Source organism: Gobio gobio (assembly GCF_949357685.1).
Source record: "Gobio gobio genome assembly, chromosome: 8".
NCBI classification, from domain to species: Eukaryota; Metazoa; Chordata; class Actinopteri; order Cypriniformes; family Gobionidae; genus Gobio; species Gobio gobio.
This window is the reverse complement of record NC_137114.1, coordinates 17700773-17716565: the sequence shown is the minus strand read 5'-3', so window position 1 is coordinate 17716565 and position 15793 is coordinate 17700773. Positions and strand designations below refer to the sequence as shown.

General features: G+C 38.7%; 1 protein-coding gene across 1 annotated transcript in view; it reads left to right on the top strand.

Annotated features, from left to right (window-relative positions):
- The window catches only part of fat3a (FAT atypical cadherin 3a), a gene marked incomplete at both ends in the record, with an annotated part of 119383 nt that overhangs the window by 25799 nt on the left and 77791 nt on the right, over positions 1 to 15793 (top strand). Inside the window, 2 exons of the mRNA XM_079823621.1 lie at positions 12177 to 12238; positions 13200 to 13517. Coding sequence (XP_079679747.1) covers positions 12177 to 12238; positions 13200 to 13517 — 380 coding nt within the window. The remainder of the gene's footprint in view (positions 1 to 12176; positions 12239 to 13199; positions 13518 to 15793) is intronic.

The following is a 15793-nucleotide window of genomic DNA, read 5'->3' as shown; positions in this document are numbered from 1 at the left end:
TGTCTGTCTGTCTGTCTGTCTGTCTGTGATCTATCTATCTATCTATCTATCTATCTATCTATCTATCTATCTATCTATCTATCTATCTATCTATCTATCTATCTATCTATCTATCTATCTATCTATCTATCTATCTATCTATCTATCTATCTATCTATCTATCTATCTATCTATCTATCTATCTATCTATCTATCTAGCAGCAGCTCATTTGCATTTAAAGGGACATACACAAAAACGGTGTGTTTTTGCTCACCCCAAAAAAGTGGCAAATTTGACACACTATCAAACATGTCTTTTTACATCTTGTAAACAGCGGCATAATATGTCCCCTTTAAACGAATAACCATTTACATGCTTAGGACGTTTGTGTTGTAAGAATGTACAGGGATTGTCTCCTTAGGCAAGGTTAATTTCCTATTAAGTCAATAGAACACGTGAGCTTACTAGGGCATACCAATATGGCGGCGCAGTGGCCTCACTTTTTTAGCAATCCAGTTCTCTGTTTATCTATCCATCTGTCTGTCACATTAGTCTCTCTCTTTCTTTGGTGCAGAGGTGTGTACTGCTTGATTTCAGTGTTGTATTTGTGTGTTGTAGTGAAAGCTGTCTAAATGTTAATCAAACAGATCCAGGCCTCCCCTCCCCTCTCAGCTTTGGGCATCATGAGGAAGGCTCTCATCTTGTTTAAATACGTGTGTGTAACAGAAACAATTATTCATCACCATCTAGCTGGGACACATACTGTAGCTCTATTTGTTGGGCTTTTATTTGGGACTTGTTTGTCTGTTTATGTATATAGATTACATGAATTATTGATGCGGAGTCAAATATGCCGAGCGCAAAGAGAGAGAGAGATGAAATTACCGCTCTCAGGAAACTTCATTCAATTCCAGATTTAAATAAAGTACATATGAAGAGGAAACTTGTGGAGAAGTATTGAGCGATATAGTAAAGACGACTTTAGAGGTGAGCGCAAGGGTCGTTTTATTATCCTCCTTTAAAGCAGAGCTGAAATTGATGTTCCTGATATTTTTGTAGCGTTTCTTCTCGAGCGTACACCGTAGGCTGTTGAAAGGAGGAACATAATGCCCAGCGTTGTAAATTCAGACCTTGTTATACATGTGTTTGTTTAATTAATGACATCTTTGAGTCACAGGAGTTTTTTCACGCTGCAAGGAAATGTTTATTTATTGACACATTTCTCAGAAAACAGAGCCAGGGTGTGTGTTTTTTGAAAGTGTGTGTGTGTGTGTGTGTAGCCGGCAGATGTAATGAGTATATTTCGATGATGCAATGCAGCGTTTTGTGAAGGTGACTCCAAAACACAACATCTTTAGTTCTTTCACAAGACTGGAGTTTGCACACACTCCCTAGACAAGGCTGCACTTCTTGTTTGTACACTCCCTAGATGGTTTAACACATCTGATAAAACATTTAAAGTTGTATTGTATCTTACACACGTTGCGTAGAGTGATCCCTGCGCTGAGAAATCGGAAGTCTCTTATGATGGTTCACACATGCTTCTGAAAGATGTCTTTACTGTCATGTGGGACGTTGCTTGTACACTTTACTGCATCTGCAGATGTGTTTGTAACCGAGGAATTTCCATACGCACCCTAAACAATTCAGTGCACCCTAGGGTTTGATTAGTACCATAATACCAGTTAACACATAAAAGGCCAAAAGATGAAAAGGATGAAACATTTTTATTGCATCCTTTCAAAAGTGTAACAAAGAAACCGTCACATAGCCCTAACCAACCCCACATAAAATAATAATAGTAATGTGTAATTAATATAATTTTTATTTCTAGTAGTAGTAGTTTTGAAATCATTTAGTAAATATTACAGTGAGAAAAAAAAAATAAGCACTGTCTTAAATGGTCTAATTATATAAAATTATGATTTATTTACTGATCCCCTACGGTTGCTATTCCACAACACAGTTATGTACAGTGACAAATACTTTTAGACCATCTGGTTTGTTTACAGCAAGGGAAGAAATCAAACATTTAGGTATGTTTAGGCTTATTTAAGTTCAGAGTCTGTTCTCCCTAGTGCACCTATAAAGAAATTTAGAGCTGATCAGTTTACACACGCTCCCTAAACAAAACTCTTGTATAATAGTTCATTCCCGTCACGTTTTTTCTGACACGGTTTTCTCTCTTTACTAAGGGTGACCAGATGTCCGGTTTATACCTAAAATACCTGTCTGTGTCATTTATGTTAATCAAACAACAAAAGATGTTAAATAAATGTATACATGTTAAATAAACTGTCCATCCCATCCCGAGTTCCACCATGAGAAATCTAGTAACCCTACCTTTACTCATCAATGTTCCCTAAGCATACAGCTTAGACAGCATACATCTGTCTGTCTGTCTGTCTGTCTGTCTGTCTGTCTGTCTGTCTGTCTGTCTGTCAGTCTGTCTGTCTGTCTGTCTGTCTGTCTGTCTGTCTGTCTGTCTGTCTGTCTGTCTGTCTGTCTGTCTGTCTGTCTGTCTGTCTGTCTGTCTATCTATCTATCTATCTATCTATCTATCTATCTATGAATATCTATCGATGTTCCCTAAGCATACAGCTTAGACAGCATACATCTGTCTGTCTGTCTGTCTGTCTGTCTGTCTGTCTGTCTGTCTGTCTGTCTGTCTGTCTGTCTGTCCGTCCGTCCGTCCGTCCGTCCGTCCGTCCATCTGTATCTATCTTTGTCTTTCTTTCTGTCTGTCCGTCTGTCCGTCCATCTGTATCTATCTTTGTCTGTCTTTCTGTCTGTCCGTCCGTCCGTCCATCTGTATCTATCTTTGTCTGTCTATCTATCTTTGTCTATCTATCTATCTATCTATCTATCTATCTATCTATCTATCTATCTATCTATCTATCTATCTATCTATCTATCTATCTATCTATCTATCTATCTATCTATCTATCTATCTATCTATCTATCTATCTGTCTGTCTGTCTGTCTGTCTGTCTGTCTGTCTGTCTGTCTGTCTGTCTGTCTGTCTGTCTGTCTGTCTGTCTGTCTGTCTGTCTGTCTGTCTGTCTGTCTGTCTGTCTGTCTGTCTCTAACTATCTGTCTGTCTGTCTGTCTGTCTGTCTTTCTGTTTGTCTGTCTGTGGTTTTTGTATAGTGACAAATACTTGTAGACCATCTGGTATGTATACAGCAGGGAACATAAATAATTTTTTCTTGCATATTTTCAGTTGCATATATAGGGCCCTATTTTAACGATCTGAAACGCAAGTGTCAAAGCGCGAAGCGCAAGTAACTTTGTGGGCGGGTCTCGGCGCTGTTGCTATTTTCCCGGCGGGATAAATGGCTCTTGCGCCCGGCGCAAATCTAAAATGGGTTGGTCTGAAGTAGCTTCATTATTCATAGGTGTGGTTTGGGCGTAACGTGAATAAACCAATCAGAGCGTCATCCAACATTCCCTTTAAAAGTAGGTGCGCAAGTTCCATTATGGATTGGTATTATTATGGCGTATTTACCAGGCGCACGCCAGGAGCAGTTCACAGCCGAGGAGACTGATGTTCTTGTAAGAGCAGTGAAAGACAGAGAAGTGAAGTTGTATGGGGATGGGAGAAACCCACCCAAAATAGCGTTGGTTAAACAGGCGTGGGAGGAAATAGCCACAATTGTTTCATCAGCTGGCATCCCCAGGACGTCGCACCAGTGCCGCAAGCGCTACAATGACATCAGAAGACGGGGAAAGTCCAAGCTTGCCAGCATCAATCGGGCACGCCGTGTAACGGGAGGTGGATCTGCCTCTACTCAGGACCTGACGCCAGCAGAGGACATTATTGCTGCGTCCACCCTCACCGATTTTTTTTCCTGGTTCTTGACGGTCAAACCAATTTGTCAGATGTCCTTATATACATATATGTCTTGCCACTATTGGGCAAACAGGTCTGATCCTTAATTATTACAATTAGCCTGAATAATTTGTAAGCTAGATTTATGCCTATTTTTTCACATCGTCGTGGCACACCACAATGATTTCCGTCATCTCATGTGTTAATATTTTTTTAGTGTAACAATTTATGATTTGCAAAAATAACTGTTGCATCTGTGTAGATTACATGAGCAAAGTGTATGCGCGTTGTGCACTCTATACATTATGGTCAAGCATGCGCCCTTAAAATAGCATAATGAACAACGCGCAACGCGCCACTGACTTTAGACTAGGTTTTTTCTGGTCAGTGGCGCAATTGTTTAATGGAACAGCAAAATAGCACCAGGGATTGTTTGCGCCGGAACACGCCTCCTTTTTTGCGCTGAACCGCCCAGGGAGCGCAAGTTCATTCACTAGTTTAGCGACGTGCTTTTGTGGAGGGAAAAGCGCGCTTTGCGCGGGTGCAAAATAGGAATGACACATGCGCTGGGTGCAAGATAGGGCCCATAATCATTTTATTGTATTTAAGCCATCCTATTTGTGAAATGCTACCTCTCATAACAACATCAACACATATGCATGTAACAGATCACACATATGTCCCAGTATGGAGTTCTGTAGCGGAAAAAAATAATAATATTTTGAAACAAATTTCTGTGGGTTTCCACTGATATAAAAGTTAAAAGATGCTCTGGAGTCAGTAAACAGACTCTCCTATAGACGAGGCGACAGCAGCTCTGAGTATGGAAGATCAGAGGAGGAGAACTAAACACAAACACTCCCATCATTATTAGACAGTCGCTTCCGTCGAGCGCACGAACGTCTTTCATTTCATTCACTCAAGTCAGGTAAAAACATCCACGGCCAGACTGTCGTTCCAGGATTTCAAATGATGCATTATGTAGCAGTTCCTAACTCGATTTTCTACACTCGTCACAGCCTATTTGGACAGATGAATGCTTGTGTAGACGGATGGAGGGTCAACAGCGACTGTTAACAGTGTTCAGACTGCCGCTCGGTTTTACAATATTGCTTGTTTTCAGCTTTTAAAGGCTTCGAGGTGCTGTGAAATCTGTCTCTTTCTCTCTTCTGCTTGTCTCAGCAGTAATTTGCGTCTCTCTGAATCTTGTCTGCAGGTTTTACACATTCGTGGGTTCGTCTCCTCCAACCCCGAGTTCTCCTCCTCGTCTTTCCACCCCCTCCGTCTCATCCTCTCTCATCTCTCTCTTATCCTTTCTTAACACCCTCCTCTCCTCCCCCTCTCGCTGTATCACCCTCCCATTCTCACGTTCACAAGGCCTTTACGTGTCTTTTTGTCTATTTCTCTGTTTCTTACTCTTCCATTCCGTCACCCTGCAACTCTTTAACATCCTTCCGTCTCCCTCTTCCTCCTCATGATGAAAGACTCTAAGAATAGCTCTCTCTATGTGTGCCGCGGCTCCGATAATCACTCTGCATCTTCTACAGCATGTAAACACCACTGTTCCTGAACCAGTCCAGTTGTGCAGAGATCCACGTTTCCCCACAACTACTCCTGGATCAGCTCTGCCCTCCTCATGACGATTAAGATCTTTCTGATTATCCTCTATAATGGATCATTTGGAATAATAGACGTCTCCCAGAGTTTAATCTAAAGCATCATTCGTAATTTCTGCGATAGAATAGCCTGAAGAGCGGTAATAAGCCATATCTTTAAAGTAATTCACTAGTGATGTTACATTTTATCTGTAATGTACTGACAGAATTAGGCCAGAGATATACTCAAGAAAACATATGAGCGCAAGCACGACCATTGCATTGCAAGTCGGGCTCTAAAAGTTTGAGAACACTAGCGTAAACTAGCAAAATCATTGTTTTTGTAATTGAAGAACATATAAAGTACTTCTTGAAACTCTGGAATCACAAAATTAATCATGGCTTAATTATTTAATATATCTACACTCCCAGTTTCTTTTCATAATCAAGCAGCTTTGTCATAAAGCAGAAATAGCCTTTAAATATTGTGTTGGACAACGGGGGTCCAGAGGGTTGAGGGGGTCCAAAAGGTTGCATAACCTCTTTCCCCACCAGCGGTTTTAAAAATAAGTTGCCAGCCACCACCAACGTTTTTGACCCTTTTCACAAATTAATGGCCGACGGAAAATCACATTTTTGTCAAAGACTACATCTGGATCAGATTCGGTACGATGATCAAGACACAGATGGAGTACATCGAGTCCATCAACAGCCCTTAAGCTTCACAAGCTATGTGTCCATCCGCCTATTTTTATGCGCATTTTGGGTTATCGCATCAAAAAATGCTGAATGGAAAGGCCAAGATGCGCATAAATTGCCGGCGGACCCGGGTTCGAGTCCCGCTTGGAGTGGGTGGTTTGAACAGGAGGGGTTACATTGGTGCCGTGACCCGGATGGGAGTGAGGTTTAGGGGGGTGAGTGTAACGGAGGCCAGCTAGTAGTCGCTGTGCGAGTAAACCTCACTCCTCTGATCTCAAGAGATGCTCTAGCGACTGACACTAGGGGTTGCAGTCTTTAGCCTCCTTGTTAGAGCGTTCGACTCTCATGCCGGCGGACCCGGGTTCGAGTCCTGCTTGGAGTGGGTGGTTTGAACAGGAGGGGTTACATTGGTGCCGTGACCCGGATGGGAGTGAGGTTTAGGGGGGTGAGTGTAACGGAGGCCAGCTAGTAGTCGCTGTGCGAGTAAACCTCACTCCTCTGATCTCAAGAGACGCTCTAGCGACAGACACTAGGGGTTGCAGTCTTTAGCCTCCTTGTTAGAGCATTCGACTCTCATGCCGGCGGACCCGGGTTCGAGTCCCTCTTGGAGTGAGTGGTTTGAACAGGAGGGGTTACATGTACTAACCAGAAATATTGTTTGCAAAGCTTCTGAAATGCTGTTTTGTCTTTTGTCAAAGATGCTCTGTATATTTCCCTCCTAGAACTGTCTTACATGACTGCGTTCCCAAACAGCAGCATCTGCCTCTGAAAGCAAAACAACACGTTTTTATTGAGACGCACAAGTTTATCTGAGACGCAAATAATTTATTATAAACGAAAATGATTATATATGGTGGCTTCTCCTATGTTTCTTAGTGATTTCTTAGTGGTAGTTTATCAGGAAGTGACGATTATGTTCTCTTGAACTTACTGGATGGAAAGGGTGCTTTATTTGCAAATGTTTTATCCGATATTGCAATTTTGCGCATAGGTTACATTCGCAACTTTGGATGGAAACATAGCTACAGTCTTATAGCACTTCCTGGGTCGACATTTCACTTTGTGAACATTGGGCAGTTTTGATTTATATGCTGTTTATTGTTGATGATCGCATTATTTTTCAAATGCATCTGCTTGCATATAAGATGGCTCATTTCTGCTTTGTATTTACCTGTGATTTGATCTGGCGTGTTGTACGTGTTCAGGAAATGCGTAATAGTTTTACATTCCTCCATTGTTTTTAATTTGATTATGCCAAATTTGAATCATAAAAAAATCAGCCAAGTACATAAAATAGCTTATCAAAAACTTGAAAAAATGAGCAGCATTCTCTGCTCTCAAACGCTGGGGGGGTGTCCGCAGTCGGCGCCGAAACCACGTCCACTCGAGGGAAAGCTGCCGTAGCACACAAGACAACACTCACTGATCACGACCGTCTATGATCACGACGCACCAGATGTCGGCGGGACGGGAGGATGAAGGCCGGGGCGGGGGATAGTCGGTTCGGCCCCATTCTGCAGCCGATTATAAGTGAATCCCAGTTGTCTCCGATGAAACTTTGTAAAACTATCTGGTTTAAAGTCACTGCAGAGGCAGTTGTTAGTGGTGATCCCCAGCTCTCCATCAAGGTAGCTGTTCACAAAATTAATCCACCTCTTCTTGATCATCGTTTTTGTTTTGTAAGTTGTAGGCTGTAGTAACTAACGGCACTGACAGTAACTCGCGATCGAGCGGGCGAACTGATGCGAATGTGCTCTAGTTATGATCGTGTTAGGGGAGGAGCCAGGCTCAGTAGGTCCAGTGCGTTATCGAGCCACTGTTTGAGCCCCGCCCAGAAAATCCTCAATACAGCAATGGTGAAAAACTGTTTAACGGTCTAACTTCTGAATTCAGTACTTCATAGTTCACAGTCTTTGTAACGTGTTTCAGCAATACATTTCTAACATTTATAATGTGTTTAGAAACAAATCTCAGAATTGCATTTACAGGGACTTTAAGGGTTAAATTATAGATGCCATTTTGACATTTAGAAAAAAAAAATTGTAATTTAATATCCAGCATAAATTGCTCATTCTCCGTTTTCCTCAGTTTCTGCCTCTCTGCTGAAATCTGTCAGTCTCTCTGTCCTTTGTCTACTTCAGAGACGGCTGTTGATTTATAGATACAGTGTGATCTCAGCGTGTGTGCGGTCGGTTTATGTTCCTCTGGTGCGCGTGTGTTTGGAATTTATGACGACGACAAACACGGACTCCGTCAATGAATCACAGAAACACTCATATGGGCCAATTTCCCACCTGCAGCCATTTGACGCACACAAAACACACGCAACACCGGCAGTTTTGACGTTATTTTTATCCACAATGAGTTTCTTGGGAACGCAAGGCCTCCATGTGGACCTTTAATGACTGTAGTTCGTATACATGTAAACAAGGACAAATGCACCGCAAAATAAATTCCACCACCATGTGGCGATTAATAAAGTAATGCAAAAAAATTATAATAAAGGAAACTACAGCTCATGCATATTCTAAACGCAACAGATAACTGGCCTGTATAGGTATGCTGTTGTATACCGCTCATGCTATTGCTATTTTAGTTAATTGCTTGTAATCACTCGTCTCTCTAATTAATATGCTAATTCCAATGAATGCAGCTGTTCTTCAGCTACGCACACACTCGCTCTCTCTCGCACACATACTGATTGGATCCTTATACAAAGACACCCTCATTAGCGAGTCCATTGCTGTTAGTTAAAAGTAGGTTAAGAGAGAGTTTCGACTATAAAAATGTGTGTCTGGGGATTTGTTTGCGAGTAGCCTATATCATAGACGTCGCATTGAAAGCATGTGTGGGTGTGTGCGAGTGTTCTGCGTCCAACGTTAGAGCTCTAATCCGTCCATTTTCCCCCCGAATGCGGACTTACTTTCCCACACACGCTGGTCCAGAGCGGTAGCTGTGTAACTGAGCCTCTGGTTGCCATGACAATGAGTTCAGAAGTCTGTAGACGTTAAGACCCCCTCCGTCGACGGGCCTTTGCCCGCCACAACCAGAGATCCCCATTCAAGTACACCAATTACACCACTCTGCATCGTATTTGCTGAATGAAATCCAATACTTGTTACCTAATAAGTTTGTGGTGCTGATTCCATAGTGCCTTTTTGCTCTAGCACGTTACACTTTATCTCAAAATATGTCGACGTCTTGTCCTTTAAAGTTAGCATGAAATGGAAGTAGTCTTTTTCTCTATGGTTTGTATTTGAGTGAAACAAGAACAAATGTGGGGCGGGACTTGATTTTGTCCATTTACAATTGATTGGATGGTTGTGGTTTGCTATTGGTGGATCTGATGTGAGTGACAGGTTGCCCCGCCCTCACGTCGTCAGAAAAGAGAAGAGATACAAGAGGGAGGGGAAGTTCTTTTGATCAAAGATTATAAGGGCAGATGAATTTAAAAATAATAATAATGATGTGCACAGATAAATCATGTTTAATATATACTGCAATATTCCAAAAAAAAGTTTCATTTTGACTTTAATCACTAGGAAAAAGTGCCACAAATACATGATTCCTGACTTCCTCAGAGCCAGGTTAGATATGTTTGTTAAATGTTCAGCCGGTTTTCACATTTAAGACATTATTTTATGCATAATTCTGATTTCTAAGTTAGAATTATGGCGTGTCAGAAGGAAATGCGGACAAGTCTTGATGTTTTCTGCTGCATCTGGGTGTTTTACAATATCCAAACAGTGACAGAAAAAAACTGATTTTGTGGGGAAAAGCTTATTTACTCATAAACTTGTGTTTATGTAAAGTTCTTTGACACTGAGTGGAGTATTTGAACACATTTTTCCACTCCTTTGTAGATTCCTTTGTAGTTAAATAATACATTTTGAAGACTTCTTCTTGTCAAACTGAAACCCTTGACATTTGACTGCTTTTGTTGTTAAGTCATTTGAGAACTCTTCATGCTGTTTTTGTGAATTAAATATGTTGGAAAGTTTGTATTTATATTTTTTTAACTCTGCATCATCAAATTATGTAATATTAGGCTTTTTTTCCCAGCTGTTTTTTTTTCAAGATACGGGGCTGTGTTATCTGATGGGGCCTCGATCGGAGTGTGTGTGTGTGTGTGTTACAGACATGATGTCATCAGCAAACTTTTGTCTCTGGTCTTTTTGTTGGCCCCCATGTTCCCCTCCTCTCCCTTTCTCCCCTTTTTTGTTTTCTCCTTCCGTTTTTTTCTCTCACAGTACGAGTGCCCTGCACCGCTGTGACTTGATTCAACACAACCGCCCCCTCTCTTTCTCTTCCTCCTTGTGTCTCTCTTCATCTCTGATATGGGTCAGTGATGGGGCGCCCTGGGATGTGCCTGATCAGAAGGCATATTTAAGGACCCGCAGGCACTTTGACATGCCACAGAGCGCATTACTGTAGGAGCACAACCGCAGGGCTCTGGAAGTAATATCGTGTGTATACTGACGTTCAAAAGTTTGGGATCTGTAAGATTTGTAATGTTTTTAAAAGTATCTTATTCTCACCAAGGCTGCATTTATTTAATTTAAAATACACAAAAAACAGTAATATAACTGTTTTCTATTTGAATATATTGTAAAATGTAGTTTATTCCTGTGATCAACGCTGAATTTTCAGCATCACTACTCCAGTCTTCGATGTCACATGATCCTTCATAAATCATTTCAATATGATGATTTGCTGCTCAAGAAACATTTCTGATTATGTTGAAAACAGTTGTGTACCATTTTTTTCAGGATTCTTTGATGAATAGAAAGTTCAAAAGAACAGCATTTTTCCTAAATGAAAGCCTTTGTAACAATATGCACTACTGTTCAAATGTTTTTGAAAGAAATTAATACTTCTATACAGCAAGGATGCATTAAATTGACCAAAAGTGACAGTAAAGAAAATGTATAATGTTTAAAAAGATTGTATTTCAAATAAATACTGTTCTTTTAAACTTTATATTCATCAAAGATGAATCAACATTATCAACATTGATAATAATCATAAATGTTTCCTGAAGGATCATGTGACACTGAAGATTGAGCAGTTATGATTATGAAAATTCAGCTTTGATCACAGGAATACATTACAAATTACAATATATTAGGATAATATTTTACAATATTTTTAATCAAATAAATGCAGTATTGGTATGCAGTAAAAACATTAAACATCTTACCAATCCCAAATGATTTTCAACCCACTTTGAATTGTGAAAATGTCGGTAGTATATGAACAATATTTACTCATTCTCCCATGTTACCTGGACCGAGAAATTCATGTTTATTTGTCAGCAAAAGACTTTTGACAGCACCGGGGCTTTTGTGAAAACTACCGATTATACTTCCACAGTTTTGTATCCCCAAATACAGATGGATCCACTGAGGGTTATTAACAGAACAGTTATTGTTAGGGTAGATTTATCACTGAAAATAGTTTTGTGCTTTGTCTAATCATTAAAAGGCATTTTGGTGAAAATGGAAGACTATAGCAACAGCTTTCTAACCTGTACGCAACGCGTCTTGCTTCAGGTGGAACTGACAGATTGGCAATTTCTTTCAGTTTTTCCCCTCCGTTTGGCTTAAAACACTGTGTTCGTGACCATTCTGTTTGAAATGTTGACTACAAACTGAGTTTTTCCATTGTGACGTTCTCTCTGTATTTCAATTCTTTGTAGTCTTTAGTCACTGCCTACAACACGCTGGATCCTTCACTGGAAACCAAAAGTAACTTGCTCCCAATAAATGTACTCTTTGCATTCTTGCACCCAGGAACAAAAAAGTCGACACTGTTATGACTAAAAGTTTGCTAACTAGTATTTCCTACTAAAGCAAGACGGTATTTGACTCTGGTCAAGAGTATCCATATCAGACTGGTGGGAGTGGCCTTGGACAACAACATGCCCATTGCATTATGGGTGCTGAAGTTTTCCTACCTATTTGGCTTGAAGGTTGTGAAACTTAAATTTGTAGTTACAGACTGTACGAGTGGTTGGGTCAAAGGATATTTCTAAAGCACCTGCTAAAATGTGTGATTTTGTGTTTTGCAGGTCTGATTACCACAACCTCTCGGAAGCTGGACCGCGAACAACAGGCTGAGCACGTACTGGAGGTGAGACACACTCGTGCACACATATTCTTTCACACAAACACACATCAGGTGTGAGAGCTGCGATCCATGCTAATTTGCACTACCTCCAAATTGCAGATCAATTTTGTGAGGGGCGGGAGAATAACAACAATTTTCACTTCATATAAACGCAAGATTATCAACGTGTTCTGACTAAATCCTATAGATGCCTGTTTGAAATTCTAAATGTTTCACTCTGTTGGTCTATTTGCATAATAGTGTGTGAACAATTTCGAGTGGGCGTTGTGTGCGTTAGTAATAAATGTGATTTTGTTGTGTCGATCTTTTGAGAACAAACTTGTCACTCACGTTGTTGCCCGTTCACCGTGTGATCCCTTGACACCCATAACATTACACAGACCAAACGCCCCTTTAATTTATTACAACCCCCCTCTTTTTTCTCATTTATTGCTCACTCGCTCACTCTCTTTCTCTCTCAGACAGACAGATTGAATTTGTACAGGCGTGGCATAGCCGTCTGTATCTGTGAAAGGAAATGAATAAAGTGAATTGAATTAATCGTTCTGTTGTTGCTGCTGAGATGGATGGCGCACACCGTGTCTTTTGTTTTTAATGATATCATTTAAATGTTCCTTCACAGTTAGCCACAGTCTCCTGATTGGCCGGCAGCCATGTGCAGCCGTGCTGATTGGTGGATGAGCGATGGGCATGTTTGCTAATGAAAAAGAAAAATGGATAGAATGTCAGAAACAGGAAATGAGAGAAAAGCCGAACATGACTCATTACTCCACTCTACAGAGAGAAAAATTATGTTGTCGCATAAAGACGCATAAAGAATCTCTTTTCAACTTTCCTGTCCATCTATAATCAATTTTGTTTTACCATGGATTCCAAACTTTTGAACAGTAGTGCAATTGCAGAGTTTTGAATGCAAATGTGAGTTTTGTCTCTATGGTCATGGCTGTGGTTTTGTGTGGTCCAGGTGACTGTCTCTGATGGCGGTCCTTCTCCCAGGCACACCACAGTGTGGGTGGTGATCCAGGTGTTGGATGTTAACGACAACAAACCAACGTTTCCAGAAAAGATGTACCAGGTCCGTTTACCTGAGCGCACCCGTAAGCAGCGGGGCGCTCCTATATACCGTGTCTTTGCCTATGACCAAGACCAGGGCGCCAACGCCGACCTCTCCTACAGCATCGTTGATGGCAACGAGGATGGGAAATTCGTAATCGACGCCAAAACCGGTGTGGTTTCATCACCCAAGAAACAGTTCACAGCCGGAACCTATGACATTCTTACCGTGAGTCACCTTTGACCTTTGACCTTATAAAAGAAGTTAAACTCGTATGTAACGGATATGACTATAATATAAAATGCAGAATTTTATAGTAAGTGACAAAAACATTTTGTACAAAAAATAAATAAAAATAAAATAAACAATTAGACGGTTAGACAATATGATAAGACGATATGATAAAACGTTACGATTCAATATGATACGATATGATAGGATACGATATAAGATATGTTACAATAAGATACAATACGACAAGATAAGATAAGATACGATACAATAAGATACAATACGATAAGATAATATAAAATACGATAAGATAAGATACAATACAATACAATAAGATACAATATGATCATTTAACATACAATACGATAAGATACAATACTATTGCATATGACACGATAGGATACGATAAGATAAAATAAGATACAAAAAAATAAGATACGATAAGATATAATACGATAGCATATGACATGATAGTATACGATTAGATAAGATACAATAAGATAAGATTCGATAAGAAATATGATACAATACGATAGGACAGTATAAAATACAATAAGATAGGATAGGATACAATACGATAAGATACAAAAAATAGATACGATAAGATACAATACAATGAGATATAATATGATAATATAAGATCCGATATGATAAGATAAGATACAATACTATTGCATATGACATGATAGGATATGATAAGATACAATAAGATACAAAAAATAAGATATGATAAGATATAATACGATAGTTTATGACACGATAGGATACGATTAGATACAATAAGATACAAAAAAAGATATGATATGATACGATACGATACAATACGGTAAGATATGATACAAAAAAAGATAAGATACAATACGATAAGATACAATACAATGAGATTAAATATGATAATTTAAGATCTGATACGATAAGATACAATACTATAGTATATGACACGATAGGATACGATTAGATAAGATACAATAAGATAAGATACAAAAAAAATGATATGATACGATATGATACGATACGATAAGATAAGATACAAAAAAATATATGATGTGATATGATACGATACGATACGATATGATACAATACAATAAGATAAGATAGGATACAATGCAATAAGAAACAAAAATATATATGATATGATACGATACGATACGATACAATACGATAAGATAAGATAGTATACAATACGACAAGATACAAATAAATATATATGATACAATACGATAAGATTGGATACAATACGATAAGATAAGATAAGAAACAAAAAAAATATGATATGATATGATATGATATGATATGATACAATACGATAAGATAAGATAGGATACAATACGATAAGATACAAAAAAAATGTATATGATACAATACAATACGATAGGATAGGATACAATATGATAAGATAAAAAAATATATGATATGATATGATATATGATACGATATGATACAATACGATAATATATGATACGATACAATACAATAAGATAAGATAGGATACAATGCGATAAGATACAAAAAAATATATGATATGATATGACATGATACGATACGATACAATACGATAAGATAAGATAGTATACAATACGATAAGATACAAAAAAATATATGATATGATATGATATGATACGATACAATACGATAAGATACGATACAATGCGATAAGATACGATACAATACAATACGAAAAGATAAGATAAGATAGGATACAATACGATAAGATACGATACGATACAATACGATAGGATACAATATGACAAGAAACGATACAATACGATAGGATAGGAAACAATATGATAAGATACAAAAAATATATGATATGATACGATTCTATACAATACGATAAGATAGGATACAATACGATAAGATAAGATAGGATACAATACGCTAAGATACAAAAAGATATGATATGATATGATATGATACGATACGATAGCATAGGATACAATATGATAAGATACGATACAAGACGATAGGATAGGATACAATACGATAAGATGCAAAAAAATATATATAATATGATACGATACAATACGATAAGATACGATACAATACGATCAGACACGATAAGATAAAATAGGATACAATACGATAAGATACAAAAAAGATATGATATGATACGATATGATACAATACGCTAAGATACGATACGATAGGATAAGATACAATACGATAAGATACAAAAAAGATATGATATGATACGATACGATACAATACGCTAAGATACGATACGGTACGATATGATACAATACGATAGGATAAGATACAATACGATAAGATAA